The 27,502-nt window shown below is 40.4% G+C and overlaps 3 protein-coding genes across 3 annotated transcripts; 1 reads left to right on the forward strand and 2 right to left on the reverse strand.

The window, feature by feature from the left end:
* Nucleotides 1-385: 385 nt before the first annotated feature.
* Nucleotides 386-10,211, reverse strand: LOC308082136 (eukaryotic translation initiation factor 4E type 3-like). Its single transcript, XM_080423791.1, has 7 exons — nucleotides 9,899-10,211; nucleotides 7,450-7,522; nucleotides 5,850-5,944; nucleotides 5,544-5,604; nucleotides 5,390-5,456; nucleotides 4,371-4,526; nucleotides 386-3,760 (listed from the first exon to the last, which is right to left on the reverse strand). The coding sequence occupies exons 1-7, from the start codon at nucleotides 10,081-10,083 to the stop codon at nucleotides 3,714-3,716; spliced, it is 684 nt and encodes a 227-aa protein (XP_080279917.1). The 5' UTR covers nucleotides 10,084-10,211; the 3' UTR covers nucleotides 386-3,713.
* Nucleotides 10,212-13,506: 3,295 nt separating this feature from the next.
* On the forward strand, nucleotides 13,507-14,631 carry gpr27 (G protein-coupled receptor 27; the record flags this gene model as incomplete). The annotated part of the gene is made up of 1 exon (XM_080424143.1): nucleotides 13,507-14,631. One exon carries the CDS (start codon nucleotides 13,507-13,509, stop codon nucleotides 14,629-14,631), a length of 1,125 nt encoding a protein of 374 aa, XP_080280269.1.
* Nucleotides 14,632-17,305: 2,674 nt separating this feature from the next.
* Nucleotides 17,306-19,849, reverse strand: prok2 (prokineticin 2; the record flags this gene model as incomplete). The annotated part of the gene is made up of 3 exons (XM_080423463.1): nucleotides 17,306-17,428; nucleotides 18,098-18,223; nucleotides 19,700-19,849. 3 exons carry the CDS (start codon nucleotides 19,847-19,849, stop codon nucleotides 17,306-17,308), a joined length of 399 nt encoding a protein of 132 aa, XP_080279589.1.
* Nucleotides 19,850-27,502: the final 7,653 nt, after the last annotated feature.

Consider the following 27,502-nt stretch of genomic DNA (forward strand, 5'->3'; position numbering starts at 1 on the left):
CAGAAACATGCGCACGCACACGTAAACTACACGGTTGCACCTGATAATACTGAAAATATTAACAGTAAATCTGGTATGAAGAGAAATTATGACTCTTTTTGAGGGTAACCTCTGTGTTGTTTTGTTTATTTCCTATTTAAAGTATAGTATGTGATGTGGACATCATTTGTAATGTCTGTGAATGTACAGTATGTGCATATGCCCGTATGCATACACTGTAATTATGTACGCCTGTATGTCTTGCTGATACTGTACTGTTACTAGGTATTCCACAGACAGCAAGAAAAGAACTGATATCTAAACAAGCAACTCAGACAAAATGTTAGAAACGAATAGTGTGAAATATTTACCCTCTGTATTCATTGTTAAAAATTGAACACCGTCCCTCTCTAATGAAACATTTTATTTCCAATACAACATAACAGGGATGACAATTTAAATTGCATACATTTAAAATAAAGTTCTTAAAGTGATGACAACCTAGACAAAGGCACAATCCTAGAAATGGAAAGGAGATACAGTGACTCACTTAAGTAGAAGCTGTGGAAATCAAAAGGACTCTACTCAAGTGGCCAGAACATCTAACCATTAAATCAAGCTTTGGTGTGTGTTTCCAGCAGGTTGGAACAAAGCTCATTTCTAACATGCTTTCCACAGTAACATGTACGTAAGTACCACTTAACTCAAGTGATCCCTTTAGTCATTTCTACATTATCTATAGGACTTTTACAGTACATCATGATTGGATCTTTCATATTGCAGTAACCAAGTTTGCAGATTTAGTGGGCAGTGACAAAGTATGGCATTGCTATTGCTTGCTGAGTGGGAAGAACATTTAATTATTATGAATCCCCAAACTCTCTTGAACACATCTCAGAAAGGAACTGCAATCATAATAAAAATGAAAACCCAGAACTTCTTACAGTTCTCACATTGTTTTGATATATGGTACTATGTCAGAATTAACAAGAGTGGAACCCCTGGATGAGCAGTCTATTCAGAAACCACTCAAACACATTCATCTTTGCTGAGAAACTCAAGTTTTTGTAAGAGGCATTTCAGAATTTCGTCGTTCCTACACTAGGTTGCAATACTATAAATGCATTTATTGATTGTATTTTTCTGTATGTCTCTGCTCACCCCCCACAAAAAACACCACGTGTTTTGATTTGTCAGTTTACACAAACATTTGCACTCAGAAGGACCACAATGGAAATAAGCTTGTTTTTTGTTTTATCCTTTTGACAGATATGTACGAATATGTTAAACGTATACCTATACATTTTTGTCCAAAAAAGTCAGTCAATCAAGAGCTTACGCTGGAAATTCACCACTACATTTGTCCTTTCAAAATGTCATACTTTGTAGATTTTTCAGACCATACCTGCAATCTGAGAACAAATAGCTTGATGCTTATGTAAATGCATCGTTTTAAAATCAAACCATTAACATGTACGTATGTTACATTTTGACTACTACTATTATGCTGCCAAGTCATTGCCAGAAGATTGTAGCTAGGTGAAATAGCTCCTACAAATCAACTACCAATACATGCTTAGGAACCCTGTGAAAAGGGGCGTTTGATTGAATACTTTATTGGACAGAAATGTAAAAGGCACAAGGTACAGTCAGACATTTCAGCTAAAAGAATAACAAAGGTCCTGGGAACGTTGACGAGTTTTACACAGGCAACGCATTGCATGTCTGATTTTCATAACCTCCTTATAATAGAATTAGGATTCACAAACAAAAAAATAACTGCTAAGTTCCCTTTTAACTTTTCGGGGGGAACAACTCTGGCACGTTAGGACATAGATGACTTGATGTCATAGACTGGCCTTCAGTTCCAAGTACTCTGATAACGTAGCCTGGTTCCAAACCATAGACCCCGCCCACTCTCTGAGTGGACTGCCTCTTGGTCTGGTGTTGAAATGTGAGCCTAGGATATCTTCGATACAAAAAATACCGTCCAACGAGAGTCAAGAGTTGGGAGTGGGTCTAACGACAAGCCAATCAGCGAATATCTGCTAAAACAAGCTGTGCGATGACGTCAGATGTAGGCGGATCCATGGAACTCTTGTGATTGGTTTAAGGAAATTCGAATCCCCTCCCCCTTGTAATCGCGGACACTGCAACCAATTTCAGACTGAAGCTCCACGCAGCTTCAGGCTGATAATCAGGCTACTGATAACGGGTACTGCATGAGTATTATAAACACAGAAAGATGCTGAACCTAATCCTAATGCAGAGAATGACAGAAAATGTGTCACTCCCCATATCCAGCAAACGGTTGTGAGGTATGAGAGGAACCCTATAATCCATTACAAATAGTCTATACTTTCATTTACCAATTCCATATCATCCAAAATAAATGGTTTACAATAAAAACTACATCATCCATCCATTATAATAACTAGTTAGTCGAGTCCAAACTTGAAACAAAAGTGGTGTGATTGTCGCATATAGAAAAAAAGCAAACAACCACAGCTTGTTAACCACTTTCCAAACATAACGCAGTAAAAGGTATAGGGAATAATGGCCCCGATTTAGAAAATGGAGAACATACTTTAATCTGGATACAAGTTGATATTTGCATCGCAAATGAACTGAACTGGATCATACACCAAGTCCTTCTCCCATCTAGCTTGAATTAATTAATTGGAAGCCATTTTCTGCATTTCATAAAATGCCGAAATAAGCCACTATGCATTATTTATTGAAACCTGCCACTTCAGCCCATTTGGCTCAAGTTTAGTCACAAACCCTGACGAAACTAAAGAAATTAAAACATGGAAATATGGTAGCACAATGCTCCATTACAACAAAACAAATGAAGCCTCCAACATTTTCTAATAATGTTATGCTTGTATACGAGAGTGGTAGACTATGTAGGGCTCAATCCTACTCATATAGCAGAGACAAAGTACAGCATCTCTCTTCAAAGTAGTATGCACATTAGCCTACTGTACATGACCGCATTAACTCATGTCACTCATGTACCCGTTTACTTTCCACATAATGTAATCATTATAGGCAACCGCTAAATGTGGGTGTGTTGTGCTCTCTAGAAGGTTCCATCCTGTGCTCAAAGCTGTTCTGAAGTTTCATAAATCACATCTGGCATGTTTCTTACAATAACCTTGAATGTATGATTATTTCATAATTGAAGGCCAATATTTATGGAATACATCTTCTGACAGCTTTGGCCATGTACTGCACCCTCATAAGTGGGACAAACTCCAGCATAGGCCCCACCTATGCATAAAGTGCTTTGGCACTAAAATGTGTCAATGGAATAATGTATGTCTAAATAAATGTTAACAAATATGACACATCTAACGGTTTAACACGGTGAGAATATATTACTGCAACCTCTAGAACAGGAATAAATTGCCTGAGGTCCATAAGCGGTGCAGAGAACAGTGCAGTTCAGTTCAATATGAAAAGAACTAATTAACTAATCAACTAAAAAGATGAAGACAAAATTAAAATCATAAAAATTAAAAATCCTACTCTGAACATACTGAAGAATTCAGAATACAGGCCAATTCTGAATCTTAAAATCGAAAAAAGTTAGGCATTAGTTATTAAAATTTATAAAAAATATATTGAAGATTTCCTTGAATCCAAAATACGACTCTTGATTAAATTGTGGCGAGCGCCTGATCCTCAGGCAAAGAGTTCAGATTGAAGAAAATAAGGTGCCCTACAACCTAATGTCTTGAACGTCCTCCTTCGAAGGCATGATGTTCCTTATGAGCTGAAAATTAAAAATAGTCATAATCAGTATAGACCCTCGTAACATGCATCAATCTTCAGAAAACCTTTGCTTAATTTTCTAACATTAATTCACAGGTCCCACCTCCCATGTGTTCCCATTTTAAAGCATTGTAAACAGCAACAAAATGTTCCAAGCAAAAAGTCAAAAGCAAACAAACGTTCTGATACTCGTCTTCTTAACTCCATGAACCCTAGCATCCCTATGCTGCCGCAAACATTCAGACTATAAGCTCACAATATCTAGGGATTAAACTACCGCCACTTCCAGTATTAACCTGGTCATTTGTCAATTAAATTGACTTTCATTTGAGAAAAGGTGCTGACTAGAGCACTTTTCTGCTGTAAATGAAAATGGAGGAGGAGGGGGGGGGGGGGACAAAGCATGGATCTTGTTTATCAGCTTGGACTGGTTGGCTATGCATCTGTGTTAGCCTATATTTCCATGTCAAGCAACAAGAGGAGAAGCACTAGCTTAGTTTTTTCATCTTCAGGCTTAAGTACTTGGGTGTGTACTTTGCATAGTCTTGTAGCTGAACAACTCAAGTTGTTGTGGTAAATGTGATTTGGAAAATATGGAAGGTCATACTCACGTTTATAAAAAACAGCTTTAAAAGATATGTGAGGGAGCAGCTCATTGACCTTTCCCAAGATATTAGCTTCACTGGCGAGAGACGCATCATTATTCCAGACTTGAACAACATCTTCCCGCTCACGAACGCTTACACTGACACCTACAACCTCATCATCTGTAAAACAGAGACACCAGAGAGAGTTTGATCATATAACTAGGAACAATGCATAACAGCTGATATGGCAACAGCAAACACTGAAATCCCCAGTGTTAAGGCCTTTGCAGACAGGGTGCGATTGTCAATCAGTTTTAACCGCATGCGAAAAGACGCACAAATCGAACTGGGTTCGATTGGAACAAAAAACGCACCGCCGCAGCCACTTGCCGCACGGCAAATTCGGAGCCGGTGTGCATGAGGTCATAGAGAACCAATGTGTTCTTTTAAAAAATGATATTGTCCGTTTTATCCGTGCGAAAAATCGCACCCTGTCTACAAAGGCCTTTAGTCAGTTGCAACAAGGGTCAGGTAAAGTATCGTAGTAGTCGACCATGTCTTGTTTGTTTCTATTCATATATTAAAGGGGAATTTTGGACCACGGTTTTCTTACCTTTTCTATGATGTTATGCTATGATATCCTAGGATGAATGGTACAGTAGAAACATTTCATAACTCCATCCTGAGATTTCAATCCCGTCTAGCGAGACTTCCGGTGGGGCGCATTCAAGACAATCACATTGCATAGTGTTCTGTCACTATGAATGTCAGATCTCACAAAAAAATATAAATAAATAAAGCTATCAAAATATGCGATCTAGCGCAAGGCCTATTGGCGAGCGTTTTTAGCTGTGGCGGACCCAGGATGGAGTTATGAAATGTTTCTACTGTACCATTCATCCTAGGATGTCATATCATAGAAAAGGTAAGAAAACCGGTCCAAAATTCCCCTTTAATGTCTTCTAGCAGTAGCTAAAAGACATTAACTTCATCAACCCCGACAGCAGTGCATACAATATCAAGTACAGACTTGACACACTCACCTGAAGCACAGTAATCTGCAAACTGCTCCCCAATAGTAGCAAGTAACAATTCTTTCCAAACTGCTGCCTAAAACAAGAGCATAAGAATCCATTAACAATGCTGTGATTTATGTGAAGTGTGAATAAAAACTGTGTTGAAGAGGATAACACCTACGGTGCTTTCTTTTGGTATTTTCATCTTCCATACACCTCCTTTTGCATTGCTCTCTTCTTCCCTATGTTGGATAAAGAACTGCATCAGATGGATCATCACATTTTGATGCTTTTTATATATATATATATATATATATATATATATATATATATATATATATATATATACACATACATACATACATACATACATACACACACTCTTTGGACTAGAAGTGAGGGGCTACATAATAATCCACATTTACATTTGAACCAGTGATAAGGAAAATACCATCGACAACTTAAACATCATTGGTGAGAGCCATACCATAGTGGTCTCCTCTCTCCACGCATTAAGTGATAGCTACATCTCGTGGGCAAGGCAGTCACTGGAGGAATGTTGTTGTACACACTCCAGAACATCTATGAAGAGGACATAAAACAAAGGACAATTTACATGAGCAACCAAATTACTGATGTTTTATAAAGGACAACTGCAATTGTATTTGTTTAGTCTAATGGAATTTCTGCTAAAGGGTTCCCACTCTTTTCAATAAGCTAAAGGGTTACCACTCTTTCCGATAAACAATTTCCCAGGACATTAATGCGGCCATATCATATTGGTTAATGTAAAATAGACTGTGTTTTGGATGGCTAAGAAGACAGGAGTTTAAAGACCAATGTCTCTGACCACTAAAAAGCAAGATCCTTTAAATTGCTTATTTCACAAGCAGACCTGTGTTTTGAGTACCACACTTGCACGCTTTTGCGCACACATCGTTTCAGTGTACGCTTCGCTTGAACGCAGTCATTTTATTCCCACTAGCCTCCATATCATCAAGGTATTAAACAAAAAATCAGCTTTTTATTTTGAGTAATAGAAATATTGTGATAACATTATCAATAACAGTATTAAGTTGAGGCCCGGACGGCTGCCGTAGCGGTCCGGGCACCTAGGCTCCAATGTAGCCTGACAGCGCATCGTGGGTTCGAGTCCCGTTCCCGACGATCTTTGCTGCATATCTCTCCCTATCTCTCTCTCCCTGTTTCCTGTCTGTCAAAAACAGCTACATGAACATTTTTTTTTTAGAATTTTTGATTTTTTTTTATGTTCAATTATTACCTGCTGATCATTGATGACAGATGTTAATATCATTTTTGCAGATCGTACAAAATGCATGGTGGGGAAGGGGAAGTCTTGATTTGCAGAGGCATGGCCATCTGTCAAGATAACTTTCAAGAAAGTTCTGAGGCGTGTGAACACACCTTTTCTTTTCCAGTGGGGGTGCCGCTGCCATGTTCTGTTGATTACAATTTGTTGCTGCAGTGTACAGTAGATTTGCACACGATTTTTATTAATAATCGCATCGCAGACCAGTCTCTCTCCAAGAAACCAACCCCATGTCAAGTATTGTAGGATACACCTCCGTGAGGAAGTAGCCAATCGAATGCAAGCTATCTGTCCCGTCTAACTTGATTGGCTGCAAGCAAGATTAGAAGCAGTAGATTACGCCTCTGCATAGAGCCCTAGTCCTCAGGACCACGTATGATTTTTTTAGCACGAATATGAAACTAGTACCAAATCTGGTGTTGCAAGCTTAGCACATAGAGGACACTACTGTGCATGCTTCTATTGTCTGAAACCCTAATGCGTCTGACTATTATCCTGGAAGGTAGGGGGGGAATCGATCCTCTAGTCTAGGCCATGCTATCTAGTCAGTAGTCACACATTACAGGTTTCAAGGGGCAGTTGGCTCAAGACCAAAAAACTATTTTTTAAACATGTAGCTGCTGACTAAATGATATGATTTTACAACACAGCTTCAGTACATTGCATCTGAACAGACCCCTCCCCTTCTGCCTAAGATTATCTTACTAAAACCTATATCCGCCGTTATCAATTTTATAAAACACAAAATATTCTCCACCTGGACAGTTTTAACAGTGTAGATCTTCTTCAGATTGGATTCACACTCTGCAGCAGTTGTCCCTGGCAATGACCTAAAACAAAAACAAAACTTGTGAAATTCTTGTAACATCCCCCAATAACAAATCTACATAATTGTTACGCACAAGAAGAATTGTTTTAAGGTGCAGTAAGTGATATTCTTTTGGTAAAAATAAGTATTAAATGGATCTATATTCTGATAGCAATCATTACTACTCTTTGAGTGTTTGTTCACTTCAGTAACAGGGGTCTCCCGGTCTCTCTTGAATGCATTTTTAGGTCAGGAATCCAGGATACCAATTTTATCCAAGCAGAAGAGAAAACTCATACAGAAGTATACCGGATAAACACGTGAAATTGGAAGTAATGACAAAGAGAAGAGCACACAAAATGAAACTTTTTAGTTGATAAACAAATCGCCTGATTGGATGAAATTGGCAAACGACTAAAACATTTATTTTCTGATTATTAAATACTGGAGACAACTATTATTGAACAAACTATGTATAGCAATGATTACTGATCTGAATATACACAATAGAGCTTAAACTTTTTCTCAAACAACGTTTTGTTTTAAGTAACTAAAACAATATCACATACACTAACTTTAAATATTGAAACCAGTATTGTATAGCTACAGAGACAGTGTTATGCATAGCCTAATCTGCAACCCTAGAGCCTTTTTCCTATGTTGTGATTTGCCTGTGTAGGCCAATGACCGTTTCGTAAAATTGCAGCTGCCAGTGCCACTAAAGTAGGAAAGCTAGGCTACTTTTGTAATGTAGGTCATGTCTTGTCTTCCAAAGGAGACATCCTTGCTCATATAATGCATGATGACTGGCCCATTACCTATTATACGAAGCTGTAGCTGCTTATTTAGACGCAAATGAACAATACACATAATTGGTACGCAGTTCCTGCTCTCTACATGTTCAGAATAAGTAGGCTAACCTACATAACAGGCAACAATTACATAGGAATCAGCCAGGGGCCATAGTATAACCAGTCCTATGGATACAGCACACATAGCCATATTACCCCCCAAAACGACACATTAGACTCGAAACTGATATAACGTTTGGTTTGGTTTGGTTTAGGTAGGTTACTTGTTACTGTTGCATCCTAGTTTGCACTTTGCAGCCTCGACGACCAGTGGTGGAAAAAGTACTCAAATGTTTTACTTAAGTGAAAGTATCAATACTGCAATGTAGATATACTCTTTTTTTTTTCAAAAGGCAGTGGGAAATGGGCTGAAGTGGTTGACGTATGATTTCAAAATCTACAAAGTAACGAGTAACTAAAGTTTTCAAATAATTGTAGTGGAGTAAAAGTAAAGTAGAAGTAAAAGTACTGAAAATTGGAAACTACTCCAGCAAAGTAAAACATACCTCAAGATTGTACTTAAGTACAGTAGGCTACTTGAGAAAATGTACTTAGTTACTTTAACCATAGCTCCGACGGAACCTCTCCCTCCGCTGTATAGCTCCGAGATGAAGTTCCTCGTTTCCCTCTGCCGTTTGAGCAGGACATTGTCGCACATTTTCCACTTTACACGTTTCTTACCCCTTTCTGCACATCGTATCCAAAGAGTAAAGCTTTTCCGCCATTCTCTCAGATGTTTTAAGTTCTAGCGCACCATAAAAGCTATCCAACGAGTTGAATAAAGTATTTAATTTGCCTCGGTCCTCATCCGGTTACATGTTATTAAGACATAGCACAAGAGTTGCGCCCGTAGAGATAACATTACTGATTCCCCCACTGGTCAAATGTTGAATTGCATCTTCTAATGCAAAATATTATGGAACCGGATGAGGACCGAGGCAAATTAAATACTTTCTTCAACTCGTTGGATAGCTTTTATGGTGCGCTAGAACTTAAAACATCTGAGAGAATGGCGGAAAAGCTTTACTTTTTGGATACGATGTGCAGAAAGGGGTAAGAAACATGTAAAGTGGAAAATGTGCGACAATGTCCTGCTCAAACGGCAGTGGGAAACGAGGAACCTCATCTCGGAGCTATACAGCGGAGGGAGAGGTTCCGTAGGGGCTACTTTAACCACTGCAAAACGCCAAATTAGACTGGAAACAATGTAACGTTACGTTTGGCAGGCTACAACTGTTGCATCCTAGATTGCAGCCTTTACGACCACCTATACTCAGGCATTTTGCTTCAGTGAAACACTTGACGACATCCCGTGTCAAAACTTCTAACTTTAGTTTCACCGGCTTCTCTGCCAACATTTGAAAGTGAAATATTAACGCAAGCAAGGATATCCCTGCATGTTGGCTTGAGGCCTACGGAATCGCCGTTTTATCGCCATTATCGGCGTTTCCTATCGTGTCTGTGTTTGCCATGTATTTAACGTGTTGACTGGACATGGTGAAAAGTAGGTTAATGTCTGTGTTATATATAGATGATAATAATAATACCTGTCGAGCCAGAAGGTCCAGGGGGAGTGGAGAGGCAACGCTGTGGCGTCCTCTTCGTGTTGCTTCTTTGTGATATTTTCCAATTCCTTCTCGTCGATGTCAATGTCATTTTCAGCTGTATTAAGTGTCGGTTCGCTGCGTGCGTCCCTCTCCATCTGCAGGGTTTTACCGACAGGAACCGACATTTCTGAGCGCAAAATAACAGATTTTTTTGTGGCCTGTGTGTGAAGCTTCTCTTAAAATGTTAGCCCGGGGCCGGGGGTCGTCGGTCAGGCAGACTCAGCACAGAAAACACTGCCGTGCCGCTTTTCCATTCCGCCCACCAGCCGGGTGACGTCTGAAAAATGGCCGATCTACAAGCTCACAGCGCGTTGCGATCATAGACTTATGTTTGCGATACGACGGATTGTGAGCTTGTAGATTGGATATTTGGTGAGCGACGCCGTGTTACGAGGAAGTATACATATATGACGATTCTGCTGCGTCACAGTCGGAACAAAAAAAACGTCGTAGCAGCTGGATGCATGTCCGAAAGTGATTAATAGACCAACCAGTAGGCTGGCTCTACCCCGTTATTCCTTTTATCTAGCGCTGCATTGTTTGCAGACCAGTGGATGTTAAGTAACTAACGTGCATTTACTCACGTATTTTTTACTTTACTGGAGTATTTCCAATTGTCAGTACTTTTACTCCACTACTGCAATTATTATACTTTTACTCCAATACAATTATTTGAAAACTTCAGTTACTAGATTTTGATTATTATAACAAAACATACATTAACCACTATATACATTTCGGCCATTTAAAATAGCCGATCTACAAGCTCACAATGCATTAATTGCGATGTGAGGCATTGTGAGCTTCTAGATGATCTGCTATTTTCTAAAGATTTTGAAAACTTGTGAAATTATTCTGCCTAATGAGTAGGCCTACTTTCTACTTGTGGTACTTTAAGTACATTTTGATGCCAATACTTTTGTAAAAACTCAAGTGAATTTAGAATTCCGGACTTTTACTTGTAACAGAGTATTTCTACATTGCAGTATTGATACTATTACATTTTTTACATTACAAGTAAAAAATTTGAGTACTTTTTACACCACTGCAAACTGTCGATCTGCACCAATAAATTACTTATTTGCATGATACTTGCCGCTTAAAGTAACAGCTGGCTTAATTTAGAAGTCAAGATTTATGGTAAAGAAACAGAATCGTACTATCAGGCTTTAATTATTATTTTTTTAAAGTAGGATTAGGAAAATCTGATAGTTGTAGCCTATATGAAATGCTGTTAGCCTACAGATGTAAAGATATTGCATGGCACTGGCTGCAGATGGCGCTGGTGAATCGCAGCAGTATTCATGTCTGTTTGCTACATTGGCTACTTGACTTATTTGTAGCCTACTTAAAATTAATAGATACACAATAGTGGAAACATATAGACCTAGCCCTGGTTGCACTGTTTTTTTTTATATTGGCACAAGGCTTCTGATTTGTATTATGTATTTTCCACCCTTTTATGCATTAAGGATTAAAACGTGTCTGTGTTGTTTTCAATTGATAATTATATTGCATTCCAGGTATTCCTTTAGTGACATTTAATGTAATCCCTGGATCTGAGTTGGTGACTGATATTGATTGATTGATGTTTATAATTGACAAAATTATAGATATGGATACAATCCAAAAAGTTTGAGAGCTTTCCATTGGGGTCCTTTGCCATTGTGTGCATACAGTAAGTGCCATGTGATGTTTATATTTTTATTTTAGCCATTTATTTATGGGGGAGGGAGGGGGGGGGCGGAGTAGAGACATGGGAAAAACATGGGTAATGTCTGTTACAACTCCACTAATATTGGTGGTTATAATTAGGTCCAGCTCTTTATGGCATGACATGACAATATTGTAGCTTGATATATAAGCTTGATATACGCCAATGCTGTAGTGGCTGTTCATTGTGTTTATTGCTTATTTGTGAAATCCACTCAAAATAATAAGGTTGCCTTGTACAACACCAAAACACACAATGCAGTTTAGTGTATAGTGTCACTCCTGATTGGATGAAACTGGTATCCCAACCTGAAAATGTATTTTCTGTTTAATAAAGAGCTGGATAAATGGGGAGACCTTACTGAAGAAACACTATGATTACAGAATGTAGACCTATTTAACAGTTAATTTAACAAAAAACATCACTTACTGCACCTTTAATTTAACTCTGAGAGTGTACATTTGAACCAAATATTACAGATCCATTTACTTCTATTTGTAGTAGCCCCTCTCTCAAGAGTTAATTAAACTGAGAATTGTACTGGAAGTAATCACATGCAGTGAGGGGTTTCAAACACTATATATCAACTCTGGATGTGTTCTTAGGGAAATCTGTTTACAAATAAAGTAGGCTAAATTCTGCACTCAACACACAGTAGCATAAATATGTAATATAAACTAATGGACAGGGAAATTATTTGGGAAATTAATGTATCAAATGAAAGGATTATTAGCCTGTATTTATTTATTTACAAACAAACCGACGTTTGTTTTAATATTAGCGCCAACTGACTTATAAGGAGAAATTCTCCTGTTATTCTCCTTTCCTGGAGAATAACTCTGGTCCATCCAGACAGAATGAATAGGTTAGGCTACAGCAAGCAGGCTATCATGCTGCTCGATCAGTGCATCTCATCTCATGACAAATGCAAATATAAACAAGCCTGTGCCTTTAATGCTGAACCAGTCAGCATGCAGCTTGTAATAGCATGGTGGGATTGGGAAGGGAACTGAGACTGTAACATTTGCATCTCTCCAGTGCATCAGACTGATCCGTGGCCCCAGATTGCATGAGACAAGGACCAATAGACTAATGATTCCAGGCCTACTATAGCCTACTTCGCGCAAGCGGACCTGCATCGCATCGGCGTCTCGGCGATGTTCTCTGAGATAATTGCCCGTGGCTCGGTCACCTCTCTGGCCAAACCGCCGTCACTCCATAGCATATAGATAGACTAAGTAAGACTACAAACAAGTTATTGTAAATTGCAAGTAGACTATTATAGCCTAGTTGTTCGATCCATATAGGTGTGCTGACTCGCTGCATTAATGCATCAGATATGATGAACAACCTGCTTTGACGGAGGCGGAGCTGACAACCTCGGCCATCAATGGAAATTGAGATGCTTTTTTAAAATGTTATTCCTGCAGGCTGTATTGGATGATTTCAACATGGTTTACACAATGGGCTGCTTTCAGTCAACAGAAAATGGACCAACACAGAACGGTGCTTTGACATGATTTTCGCATTGGACACTTGTGAGATGAAGGATAAGAAGAAAATTAAGTATAAAAACAGTGCTGTTATCGCCCCTGTTCCGATGGATCAGATCAGATCAGAGTGGAATAATGAATTATTATCCAAGGCGAGTGGATCGGAACAGTGTCCCCTGATGTAGCCTAGACTAATAAAGCAGCATATCCATCATGTTCATCATTTCTTTGTCACTTTTCATCAACCATTAAAAACGGTCACTTGAATCGGCGTAGAGGCCAGTCCACTTGATGTGGGGATATCAAATCAACGCGCTTGTGACACTGGCTCGGTTGCATAGATGGCAAACGCGAGTGAGTTTGGGGAAAGCAGCAATAACCCTTCGCTCCACAACGATGCCTCCTCCGCGGTGAAAGTGGCTTCCCTGGGGCTCATCATGTGTGTCAGCCTGGTGGGGAACGTGTCGCTGTCCCTGCTGCTGGTCAAAGACAGCTCCCTTCACAAGGCTCCGTATTACTTTCTCCTTGATCTCTGCGTGGCAGATGTCATCCGAGCCGCCGTGTGCTTTCCCTTCGTGCTGACGTCCGTCAACAGCGGCTCCACTTGGACGCACGGCGTTTTAAGCTGCCAAACGATCGCCTTCACGTCGGTCCTTTTCTGTTTCCACGTCGCGTTTTTGCTCTTCTGCGTCGGCGTCACCCGGTACATGGCCATCGCGCATCACAGGTTCTACTCCAAGCGGATGACTTCGTGGACGTCGTGCGCGGCGGTCGTATGCATGGTCTGGACCCTCTCCGTGGCCATGGCTTTCCCTCCGGTGTTCGACGTCGGCACGTACACGTTCATCCGCCAGGAGGAGCAGTGCGTCTTCGAGCATCGATACGTGAGAGCGAACAACGACTCCTTGGGTTTCATGTTGATGCTGGCCGTCATCGTCGCCGCGACGCACGTCGTTTACATAAAGATGCTGTGTTTCGTGTACGACCATCGCAAGATGAAGCCGGTCCAGCTGGTGCCGGCCGTCAGTCAGAACTGGACGTTCCACGGCCCCGGGGCCACGGGGCAAGCGGCCGCCAATTGGATCGCGGGGTTCGGACGCGGTCCCACGCCGCCGACGCTGGTGGGCATCAGGCAAGCCTCGCAGAATAACGTGAACAGGAGGCTGCTCGTCTTGGATGAGTTTAAGATGGAGAAGCGCATTGGGAAGATGTATTACATGATGACACTGTCGTTCCTCCTCCTCTGGGCCCCTTATGTGATCGCGTGTTACGTTCGGATATTCGTGAAAGGGGTCGCCGTTCCACAGGTGTTCCTGACCATAGCTGTGTGGATGACATTCCTCCAGGCGGGGGCGAACCCCGTTATTAGTTTTGTATTCAACAAGGAGCTTCGGCTGCGTCTCAGAGCGTGTTTCCCGTGCTGTCCTGGGACACAAACACCCATGGAGCCATATTGCGTCATCTGAACGGTGTAGTCCTTTGCCTAATTTAGTTGCATTCAGTGTGCGTTCATGTGGGGACCCCCTGATTTGGAGGGGTCCGCAGATGACAGTAAAGTGACAATTTAAGGACTTTTAAGACCCTTTTAATACAAAAAAAAAAAAGTAAAGACCATTACTGCATCAAAAGTAATTAACAAACTGTTGGCCAAATTGTCAAATATTATAAGAAAGAGGCAAACATCTTGAAAATAGCAGATCTACAAGCTCACACTTAGGGTTGGTTGTGAGCTTGTAGATCTGCTATTTTCACAATCTGTGGAACCGAACATCAAACTAAATGTAATGCCTCAACTCCTACAATTCCAAGTGCTTATCAGGGTGGGGCTGGGGGGTCCCCAGTTCAAATATGATTATTTTGGGGGGTTGCGACCTGAAAAGGTTGAGAACCACTGGTCTAGGCTATAAATTAATTGAAACCAGAAGAGAATTCTCATGAAAACTTAAGAAACCTATCCAGTAGCCTACTGCTTTCTCTGGCTTTGCTCATAGCCTATAATGAGGCGACTTTTGTTCTTTTATCATTTGAAAATCACACAAATTTCAGTATTTATTATTTGTCAAACAATGTTTGACATGTTTGTAAATACTGTATAAAGCTCACTTACCTTTTATTTTATTCTTCATTCTTTTTAGATCAATGTTGTATATTTCATAAGCTCTTGTGTGAACAAGGTGATAAAACTTATTTTTACAATCCATGTTCTTCAAGGTCAAGGATAAATTGTGTTGATGATGAGGTCCTTACACATTCCCTGCAGACAGAATTATTATTATTATTATTATTATTACTTTTACCAACTTAGACACTGGTAGCCTACTCTGAAAACAACAAAGAATATACTTTGGAGCAATGTTTGCATTATTTGTATTTCTGAGAAAATAAATGAGTTTTTGTTTGTGTCAAGAGTCACGTGTTCATGCATTTTTAGGGAGGACTTAAGACATGGGAAAACATCTCCTTTCAGACTGTAGCTTTGGAACATTATTGGCATGTTCTTGGTCCCAGACAATAAAAAGTGTCCTAAACCATCAAGTCACAATTCTCATAACTGCAGCTTTTAAATGGCTTTATCTGTTGCAAATCTGTTTTTTTGCTCAATGGAACGCACCACCACTGTCCCCCCTCCAGTGGTGGACAGTAACAAAGTACATTTACTTAAGTATATAAGTATCTGTGCTTAGGCTATTTAAAATGTTCTAAATTTCAACAAAGCATATTATATATTGATATTAAAAAGAAAATTTACTTTGTAATAGGCTATTTAAGTTTTTTTTTTTAAAGCAAATACTCCCTGTACTTTAACTCGAGTACAAATTTGACAGTGCAACTTTCACTTGTAGTTGATTCATATTTGACCAGGAGAATCTATACTTTGACTTAAGTACTGGATACTGGAATAGAGTACTTTGTCCACAATTGACCCCCTCCCTCCCTCAACTTGCTATTGATAACATTTGTTTTGTCCTATTTGCTCATTGACATATAAACAGTAGGAACCAAGTGCGCCAAAATGTTTAAAGGTCACTTTGTTCAGTAAACGGTAATTTACTCTGACATTAGTGAGACCATGGGTCTGAGGTATGATGTACTTGAGGAGGCAGCTGTATATTGGAGTATGTCAGAGTGGATAACACCAGAACACAATATTTAACAACTACACTACAAGAGCTGCTAAGCTGAACCTTGAAAATCTATTTCTGTTATAGCATATCTTGATTTACAATACTGAAACAAGGCAAACAGTATGATGTGCTTGAAATAGCTACATTTGTATCAATTAAAGAGTCAAATGAAAATAGTGGAAATCTACATGGCTTGTTTTCAAAACTGTTTGGGTGTTCTGATTTCTTACATGACCTCACAAAAAACAAGGAGATATGTGTCCATAACAATTAGCATCACAGCATGTCTCCGTGTTAGTCTTGCGAAATAGTTGTCTGGCTACGCAAGACTATCTCCTTACTGATAGCTGGCTATGCTCTGCCACAGGCAGCGAATAGCATAATCACTTACACCTGTATGGTCTCTCATTTCAAAGGTACTATACATGGACATATGGGAGACACACAGACCTGCAGAGTTCCATTGTACACGCTACCACTTATACCGGCGTAACGGCCGGTCGGGTTGGCCTATCAGGGAAGCTGATGTATGGGGTTATTGATGCCTACACCCCCCAAACACAGATATTTGGCACGTCCTCCACAGACCCACGGACAGACAGATACAGACATTTGTGGTTTTTCGGTTCTCAAAAAACTTTTGTCTGACCGACTTCCTACTCGGCACTGCACTCCCTCAAGTTATATGGGACATACAGATAGATATTCAGTGAATATATAGATAGATAATAGTAGCAAAATGAAGAGATTTGTGTTAAAACATACACTCTTTATTTGTATTTTATCATTTACTTTACCATACAATTATTCCAAGGCCAGACTTTAAAGTGTCACCTTGCTTAACTAGTTTGGAATTCCAGGCGAAGAATTGACCATCAAATACTTTTTCTGTTTTACATGAATATAAATATGCATACTGTAAATAAATAGTTATTATTACATATAGCTTACATGGCATAATACAAATTAAATAAAATGATATTGCAAAAGGTGTCGTTACGTGAAGTTAATTTCTTCATAGGTAATAGTCTTTATACTTAAATGGTGAAAGACATTTAGATGTTCCTAGTGTGGCAATGCATGCCAGATTGGGTAGACAAGGACATGTATAATGCAGTCTTCTGCCAAAGAATGGAACCTGGAGATGAGGAGAGAGAGAGAAAGAGAGAGAGAGAGAGATGTAAGGATACTATGTTTTTTCTATTTTTGAAAGTCATCACAATGTTGACATTAAGGTGCTGTAAGACTTACATGTGTGTCATATATATGACATTTTATATGTGTCATTTATATGTGTCATAAATCATAATAAGGAAACAGGCCGTATTCACTAATGTGCAGTCTTAGACAGGAGCTGAGAATGTACTGTGTAGCACCCGCCACCTCTGTGGCTGGGGTTCCTCTGACACTAAGGGAGTCAGGGACAAAGGTATATGGTTCAAACACAGCGGCAAGATGTTTACAAGCCAGAGCCCATGCAGAGCAGATGGACATGTTGTCATTATGAGTCTTGCCACCCACCATCTCTGTAGGTGGGGGATCTCGGACACAGGGACACACGTTAGGTGGGTATAAATAAACACATAATTGTCGAGAGTGGCAAGATGTCACAAGCCGGAGCAGATGGACATGCTGTCATGACAAAGGCTATACCTGAGTGTGTGTGGGGATGACTTATTTATCTGCATATTGATGCTCAACAGGTATGCTGTCACACCCAGCTCAGAGTCCAATTAGTTTGGACTCAGGCCAGGTGTGACTGCTTAAATCTGCCATCAACCACGCCACATACTGCTATGTAGCTCACTTTTTGACTCATCGGGTGACAGTCATCTCCTTCTTGTCCCATGGGGGTACACATATGCAGACTTCGGATCCAAAGGCTGACTGCACAGCACATGCCGCCGCCACACTGAGAATCCTTTTCACATACCTAGATGTGCAAACACACACACACACACACACACACACACACACACACACACACACACACACACACACACACACACACACACACACACACACACACACACACACACACACGTGTAGTAATGTGTAATCAAGAATATACATTTTATTTAATCAAATTATGTTGAGGCTTGTGTAAAATATTGAAGTATTTACATCTCAAACACTGATTGGCTTATTGGATCATTGATAAATGCCATAGACAGAGTTGATCAGGATGAGTGACATTTAGTCACTGTGCATGAAATGAAGGCAAAAGGTTGGTTGAGAAACGACTTAAGTGACGTTACGTGACAGACTTGGATCACCTGTCGTATGTAATTCCTTCAATTCATATTAGAAACACTAGTGGACTGTTATGACACGGTCACAGGTATTTTTATGGCAATTATTTAAGCCTGTGGAATTCTAAATTTGACTGTAATTGCGATCAATACATTTAGAATTGGTTTGCCATTTAATTCACTATATCTTGTTTAATTTATGGTGGCCTTTTTGTATAGCATTTGTAATATACTATTATTGTCATTAAATGTCCATAAGCACTTCTTCTGTACGCAAACCTATCTTCATATAATTGGTCCTCAGCCTCACTAATGCTCATGTTTCTACTGTTCAGAAACCCGTCTACCAGTGACATCATCGTTGGGCAAGATTTAATTTTTTTTATTTTATTCTTTATTAACGCCAGAACAATGGCTTCCATTATAGCACACTAACTTTCCAGGAATAGAAAGCCTGCAGTTTCTATTAGCTTGGATTCCCCATCGATGATGTCACTGGTAGGCGGGTTTCTGAACTGTCCACAGCCCTCCTCTGAGACACAGACCGAGTAGACAAAAATGAGCATTAGAGGACCAATTATATGAAGATAGGTTGAAAATGGCTGAAGTCGTCCTTTAAAGTGTAGATTTTATGCTATATTCATTACAATGGCTCCAGGAAAACTATTTCACATGAATTGTCCCTAGCTATTTATTTTCAAATGCTCTGAAATTCTCATAATGTGAAGAAAATAGTCTTTATTTCCACTAATATTATGAAATAATTAAATCTTGCCATGATTTATATGGGAAAATAGAACATATTCAGCAATAATACATGAATAAATTAATGTGAATGCTGTTATAGCCGAGTATCCCTATCAGGTGAGCCTTTGACCTTTTAGAGGATTAACCACATGAACCCTAGAATGCCTATGATTGCCCTGCTGGGCATGTCATATTAGCTGAATATCCTTTGTTTTATTGTATTTTTTATAGAGGTAAAACATTGCCCAGGCTGACCTAGGTCGTGCTGTAGTTTCATCACACAATGTGAGAGACTGTTTAAATCTGACAAGGTGTGTTTTTAATATCACACAGTGTGATATGTGATCAGATGGCAAAAATGTTACAGTCTGCAAGCACCGTTAAGTACGTGAATGTTGACGTCCACTTACCCCTGTGATGATTGCTGATGATCCATGTGACACCAACAACAGGCAAAAGAGCAATGACAAAATGGGACCCATGGTGAAGAGTTTGGCTCCTGTGTCCTCCAGGGTGATAATAAATGCTCTGCAGCCTGTCAGACCAATCTGTGTGTGCATGTGAACGCTATGAAGTGCTCTCCAAACTCATATCTTGCGGGGGGGCAGAGGTTTATAAGCCCAGCCTGCCATTCAAAATTTCAATGACTCATTCTCATTCATGCCGCCATTGCAACACGAAGAAAACGCAGAAAGAAAAAAGGCCAAGGTAAAACGTCAACATCACAAGGTCCCTGCCTTTCTCTATGCTCTCTTCAGAGCTGAGTAATGCCTTATTATTGTTCACACCAAAAACTGAGCAAACTTAACAAGCAAGTTTATTTGTACAGCACCTTTATGTAAGGCATAAAAATGCATTTTGTTCGTTGTTTCATTGTTTATTGATTATCTACTGTTTAGTTATCTACTGTGTGAGGTTCTATTGCCATTATTAGTTTCTGGCAGCATTGTGAAGCACATTGTAAATGTTTTGAAAAGTGGTATATGAATAATATTCATAATAATACCAATTATTATTATTAGTAGTAATAGCCTTATTCTTGTTGTTGTTGCTGATTATTATCATTATGATTATTATTATTATTATTATATTTAAAGATACATTGAAGGAATGAAGTAGAGAAATGTCATGTAATGTAATCGTAGTCTTGATCAGTATGCAGCACAACATAATACTACATTTGTTCCTCTTTTCTGTTGCTTTTCATGCTTCAAGGCCAAAGGTGTGAATACAGCTTTTGAATTATGTATTCATGGCTATATCGATGGGGGATTTGCAAGGTAAGCATACCAAGGTCTCAGACCTTGGTATGGCAGGAGGGGCCCGTTTTGCAAAAATGCCAAAAGTCATGAATGCAGCCTCCAATCTACCCCAAATTAACACATTAAGGGGCCTCAAAACATCACAGTGCCATTAGATTCCACTTTCCACATGCTAGAAATGTCACTGTTGGTGGCAGAAACTAGATTTTTTTTGTTTCACCAAATTAGGTACAAATGGTCTCGTGAGTCATGTGACAATGCCTGTCAAACAGGGTTTGACCGAAATTGCCATCAATATTTTGTTGGCGGAGCCCATTTGTTACAAAAATGCCATATATCAAGAATGCAATATCCAATCATACCCAAATTGCAATCATGAATGGAGGGGGCGTTATAGATCACACCTCCAAAAGTACTTTCACTTCTGCAGGGGGCTGCGCAAACGTGAAAAGTTGCACCATCTGACGTACAAACTCTATAGCAAACTCTATAGCCGCCCATTTGTGCCTGCCGCACGGGAACTCCTGCAGCAATGCAGTGAAGTCAACATCAGTGCGGCAAGATGGGCCGATCACTTTTGGAGCATGGAGTGGGAGGCAAACACCTCTAGACTCCATGACTTCATCCCCAACGTCGGTTTGGGGATGGGGCTTGACTTCTAGTGCGACCTGTGAGTGTGGCACAGAGGAACAGACAGCAGACCATGTCATGCTGGAATGCCCGATGTATCGGGCTCCCAATGGGATGCATGGCCTGCAGTCTGTGGATGACGATGCGGTGGCATGGCTGCTGGAGGTGTGCCCAGAAATATTGCCCAGGCCAGGGTGGTAAAAGGATAGCCCCTCTGCCCTGTACCTGGGGGAGTGGAGAGAAATCACCTAACCCAAACGACAGAGAGAGCTGCACCCCACGACTGACAGAGTCCTGCCTCCCTCAGCTGAACTGCTGTGTGGAGGGGACCACCATTCTGAAGCCTGATTCATACTTTGTCGTGAATGCTATGCGTAGTGAGCTTGTACATGAAGATCTGCTATTTCTTATGCGTGTCGTACGACCGAGTATAAATTAGGTATGAGGCAGAACAACAACAACTCCAAGAAGTCAATAAACATAAGTAGGAGCCAAGGGGCTTAGAAAAAAAAGCCTATTCTAACAAAATGGATCTGTCAGTATGGTTAGTAATAGTGTGCAGTGATGCTGCACTGTCAGTAAAATCCGATGTGGTTTCATTGCCTCAAGTGACTTACTTAAAATGATGGCTGACAAAACTTTAACGCAGCACTGAGGTAGTGCAACTTTTCCACTGTTACCCAGGAGACAGAATGAATAGTTGTTTTACTTTTTGTTTTGCATATTTCACACGGCTTGGTGAAAGTTTTATGATGTCCTGAAAATATAAATGGCAACATACTATGACTACTCATTGCTACCATGAATATTGATAAACCAGATTATCGTAAACATTGTTTTAGTAGGGCAGAGTTGTTTGATGTGATTACATTTAAAGAGCGTGTCATAAACACGCTACGGTATGAACTATACTGCATGCTTCTGTCTTCTATTAAACATCAATTACTCAAATGGATCTAAGATATTCTATTGAAAGGTTGTGCAAATAAGTCATCAGTGCCTAGCTCAGTGGTTCCCAAACAGTGTGCTTAGGCACACTGGTGTGCCGTGAGACTAGTCCATGTGTCATTATTATTGCAATATATACAGCTAAACAAAAGGTTATGAATATTTTTTGATAATTATTCCAAATAAGTGCACAAAGTACTATATCAGCACTTAGTGAGCACTCCCAAAACAGAGGCAAATTCTCTAGGCGTCCTATATTGGGCATGTCATTACAGGCGAATGTTTTTGTATTCATTTTAAATACTGTATTTTCACACATTTTCAAATATAGCAGACCTACAAGCTCGATCCAGCTATTTTCACTATTTTAGAACATTTGTGAAAGTATAAGTGGTTAAAACCTTTTATTTGGCATTAGTGAATAAAAATACATACAGCATGATTAGAGAGTGATAGGTCTGAAAAAACTATCTATTAATGATCATAGTACTGTATCTGCCATCATATCATATTTTAGCATGCCATCTTGGCCTAACTCAATCATGTCAAGTTATTGAATAGTTTGCTTATTTGTGTAACATTTTGAATCATGCCAAATCATGCCATTTTTCTATGCTTGAGGTATTGTGTAACTAAATCTTATGTCAGTTTGACAATGCATAATATTATCTCTGTTGACGGGAGTTTTATTAAGAATGTCAAATAACAAATTAAATGTCACAAGCCTCAAGAAATTGTTAGTATGCCGTCACGGTTTACCAGAAAACCCGCTTTGGCCCAGCAAACCTATGTTCTATCAACAAGTTGATACCAGGCCTGGACCGCTGGCGTAGCGGTACTAGCGGCCCAGGCACCTAGGCTCCAAAGCAGCCTGACAGCGCGTCACAGGTTTGAGTCCCTACGGCCTTTGCTGCATGTCACTGCCCATCTCTCTCCCCATTTCCTGTCAGACTACTATCCTATCAATAAAGGCATAAAAGCCCCCCAAAAAAGCTGATACCAGACGCCTCAAGAACTCATTTGAATGGACATGACCCTTGCCACTGGTCAATCAGATGCACATGCACTGATAAAAGATACGGCTCGTCCGAGATGACATCATCCCGACCTTGCCAGGCCAGCTGGGCAGAAGGCTTCGTCCACTCTCTGCCAGTCTGGGAGGGACGGTTTTACAACGGCCTTGTTATAAATAATAAAATAATAATAAAAAATAATGTGAAACAATGTTAATTGAATTCTGTAGAGAATATTTTTGACCATCGTACTGTCTAACTGTTTCTCTCAATAGAGTGATTTGTTATTCAACCATGGCTGTCTGAGTCTTTATTTTAAAATGGGTGGTGTCTCAAAAACGTATCCATCAGAGAGATATCATGTTTTTATTTTGCACGGGTATGAATACAGGTGTGCCTTGAGATTTTTACTTGTCCTTTAGTGTACCTTGGGCCAAAAATGTTTAAAACCACTGGTCTAGCTGCCCCAGCAGTGGCTCAGAAGGTAGACTGATTGCCTGGGGAATCAGATGGTTGATAGTTCTATCCTGATTCCTCATGGTGTCATACTAGGTGCAATGTCATGAGCAAAACGCTGATCTCCTAACTGCTTCCACTGCTCTTGAAAATTAGGATGGGTAAAAAGTACATGACAAATTCCAGCTTTGTGCAAACAAATCTACCATTCACCTTTACTTTCCTTTCAAAGGAAGGAGAGGGTGGTGCTGTGTATCTAGGCCATTCATTTTTAATCCCCTCCTTAGTCTCCAAGAGCGGGGGGGCAAAAAGGCACATGGAGACATCAAAATAGCAGTGTTTGACAACCTGTCAGACAAGGCCTGATGTCCATAGCTCCTCTGTGTGTCTGCCACACACACTGTGTGTGTGTGTGTGCGTGCGTGTGCGTGCGTGTTCTAATAGCTCTAACGTAAGGATGAGCGAAAGCCAAGATCTGCTATTTCCACTATTTGTTAAACATTTTGAAAGTCTAAAGTTATTAAATGTTACTCATTCTCCTTTATTTGTCATATCTACCATGTGGCATGTTTGTTTACAAAGCCTTAAAACCAAACAGAAATGTATTTCATATTTATATGTTCCAATGACAAAAACGCCATGATCGTGACAGCCGTACCAATCAATAACCTACAGTACACACAACATGCACACACCATCTCTACCACATGATCCAGCAGTAATGATACAGAGTACAGCATACAGTAGGTGAATGTATCAATGTGTCATTGGCTATCTTCGTCACAACTGACAGAATGTACAGAACATAGCACATGAGAGCGGCTGTGGATTAACCATTCATGCAAGGTGTCAAGGTTCAATGTTAACAGTCACAATCTTCTAAAATATAATATGAGAAGAGCAAAAAAGGAATCCTGTACACCGTCTTCACTTAGAGCCAAAAAGGGTTTTGGTCGCTCGGACATTCATCAGGTTGTTTTTTTTGTGCCCTTTTTGCCCTTCTCATGTTTGACCGCCTGCTGATGCACCTGTCCATTGAAGTAGGTGTGCAAAACGATTTTTGACTCAAATATAATATAAAATATGTCACAGCGTCGCCAAGTGCCACAAAGTTGCAAAAAAACCAAAACAACAAAAAACATGAAAAAATCTGAATTGTATCTTTGATATCTAGGGGGATGCCAATGATCTTGCCCTGATCTGACCGTAGACACAAGATCTGAACTTAGACACACGCCAGAAGCCCCTCAGGCTCCTGACAGAGCCAGACATATAGGCCTACTGTAGACAAAATGTAAGCAGTGTTGTGGAATCTACCTAAACGACTATAGAATTGCAAGTTACAAGTTACTTCACACTGAAAGAAGATAAACTAGAAAAAGTGCTCCTCGGAGCACAGGTCTCCGCCAGGTCAGGTAGGTTATTGTGGCCTCCTGGTGGCGCTATAATAGGCCAATGTGAAAAGGGTGGCATTTCTTCCTCGGCCTAGTGGGAATGTGTGTGCATTCATGATTTGAGGCATTTTGTTGCAAAAATGTGTTTTGCTAAAGTAGACCTGCTGGTGGCACTATAACAGGGCAATGTGAAAAGGGTGGCATTTCTTCCGCGGCCTAGTGGGAATGTGCGTGCAAATTTTCACGGAAATCGCAAGCTGCGTTCATGATTTGAGACATTTTGTTCAAAACTGAGCAATCCTGCAAATTTTGGAAGCCAACCTTAGCCAATCAGGATAGAATATGAAATATCGGACAGATGCGTCTTGATCACATGACTATAGAGATACTGTGTACCGATTTGCGTGATGTTTGGATAAAATCTGAAGGATTAATATCCAAAAATGTTATTGACATAAGTCGGCCTCCTGGTGGCGCTGTAAAAAGCAGATGTGAAAAATGCAGTGCAAATGTTTTTCCTTGGCCTCTAGGGAGTATGCGTGCAAAGTTTCACGCAGATCGGTGCAGTTATAGTTAAAAAAGCAAATTGGCCTGTTATAGCGCCACCATGAGGCTGATTTGAAAAGTTTTAAGTGGCATTTCTTCCTCGGCCTAGTGGGAATGTGCGTGTGCAATTTTATGGAAATGGCAAGCTGCGTTCATGATTTGAGGCAGTTTGTTCAAAACTAACCAATCCTGTAAACTTTGGAAGCCAACCTTAGCCAATGAGGATGGAATATGGGAAATTGAACAGATCCGGGTTGATCACATGACTATAGAGATACTGTGTACCGATTTGCATGACGTTTAATTAAAAGCTGTAGGAGTAATGGGAACATTTTTGTTTTGCACACATCGGCCTCCAGGTGGCGCTATAACAGGCCCATGTGAAAAATGTGGGGCAGAGGTTCTGAATTGGCATCCAGGGAGTGTGTGTGCACAGTTTTGCAGCGACCGGGCCAACGGTGCCGGAGATTAGCTGCTAACACACAGACAGGACGGACGGACGGACGGACACACACACGGACGGACGGACAGGGGGCAAAACATACTCTCTCGCCATGCCGAAACGCCATGCCTTTCGGCCTGGCGGAGACAATTACAGCAACGCTACTCTCAAGAGAAATATAGTTCACCTAGCTAAAGTTATTCAGAAAATGTAGTTTAAAAATAATAACACTCATGCTGCATTCACACTGGCTAGCAACAGGCTACCATTCATTGTCTCCGCCAGGCCGAAAGGCATGGCGAGAGAGTATGTTTTACCCTCCGTCCGTGTGTCCGTCCTTCCGTCCGTCCGTCCGTCCGTCCGTCCGTCTGTCACCAGCTAATCTCCGCCACCGTTGGCTTGATCGCAGCGAAACTGTGCACACACACTCCTTGGATGCCAATTCCGAACTTCTGCCCCAGATTTTTCACATGGGCCTTTTATAGCGCCACCAGGAGGCCGATTTGTGCAAAACATATTTTTTGACAGTACTCCTACAGATTTTGTCCAAAAATCTCGCAAATCGGTACACAGTATCTCTATAGTCATTAAACAAAACTGGTCTTTCAGATTTTTCATATTCCATTCTGATTGGCTAAAAATGGCTTCCAAAGTTTGCAGGAGTGCTCCATTTTCAACAAAATGCCTCAAATCGTGAACACAGCATGCAATTTCGGTGAAATTTTGCACGCATATTTCCACTATGCCGAGGAATAAATGCCACTAGAAAATTTTCAAATCAGCCTCATGGTGGCGCTATAACAGGCCGATTCATGTTTTTACCTATAACTGCACCGATCTGTGTAAAACTTTGTATGCGCACTCCCTAGAGGTCAAGGAAAAACCTTTGCCCTGCATTTTTCCCATTTGCCTTTTATAGCGCCACCAGGAGGCCGACTTATGTAAAACACATTTCTTTATATTACTCCTTCCGATTTTATCCAAATTTCACGCAAATCGGTACACATGATCTCCATAGTCATGTGATCAAGACGGATGTGTTTGATTTTTCATATTCCATCCTCATTGGCTAAGATTGACATCTAAAGTTTGCAGTAGTGGCTTGTTTTGAACAAAATTCCGCAAATCATGAACGCACCGTCCGATTGCGGTCAAACTTTGCACGCACATTCACACTATGTTGAGGAACAAATGCCACCCTTTTAACATTGGCCTGTTATAGCGCCACCAGCAGGTCTAATTTAGCAAAAAAAAAAGTTGCACAAAATGCCTCAAACCATGAATGCAGTGTCCGATTGCCGTGCAAGGCCTAAGAACAAATGGTACCCTTTAAATATTGGCCTATTATAGCGCAACCAGGAGGCCACAATAACCTACCTGACCTGGCGGAGACCTGTGCTCCGAGGAGCACTTTTTCTAGTTTTCAATGGAATCCAGTGACATGAAGATCCAAAGTGACGCTGAGTCGCTGACGTTTGTAGCTGCTTCAAAATCTACAAAGAAGTTGAGCTGGCTTCAATTG

This window comes from Gymnoscopelus braueri (assembly GCF_963280865.1).
Source record: "Gymnoscopelus braueri genome assembly, chromosome: 3".
In the NCBI taxonomy this organism is placed as follows: Eukaryota; Metazoa; Chordata; class Actinopteri; order Myctophiformes; family Myctophidae; genus Gymnoscopelus; species Gymnoscopelus braueri.

Coding starts and splice junctions, on each gene's coding strand:
- LOC308082136 (XM_080423791.1), bottom strand. CDS start 10,083: ATGTCGGTTCCTGTCGGTAAAACCCTGCAGATGGAGAGGGACGCACGC. Junction 7,523..9,898: donor TGGACCTTCTGGCTCGACAG/GTATTATTATTA, acceptor TTTTTGTTTTAG/GTCATTGCCAGGGACAACTG. Junction 5,605..5,849: donor GGAGAGAGGAGACCACTATG/GTATGGCTCTCA, acceptor TATCCAACATAG/GGAAGAAGAGAGCAATGCAA.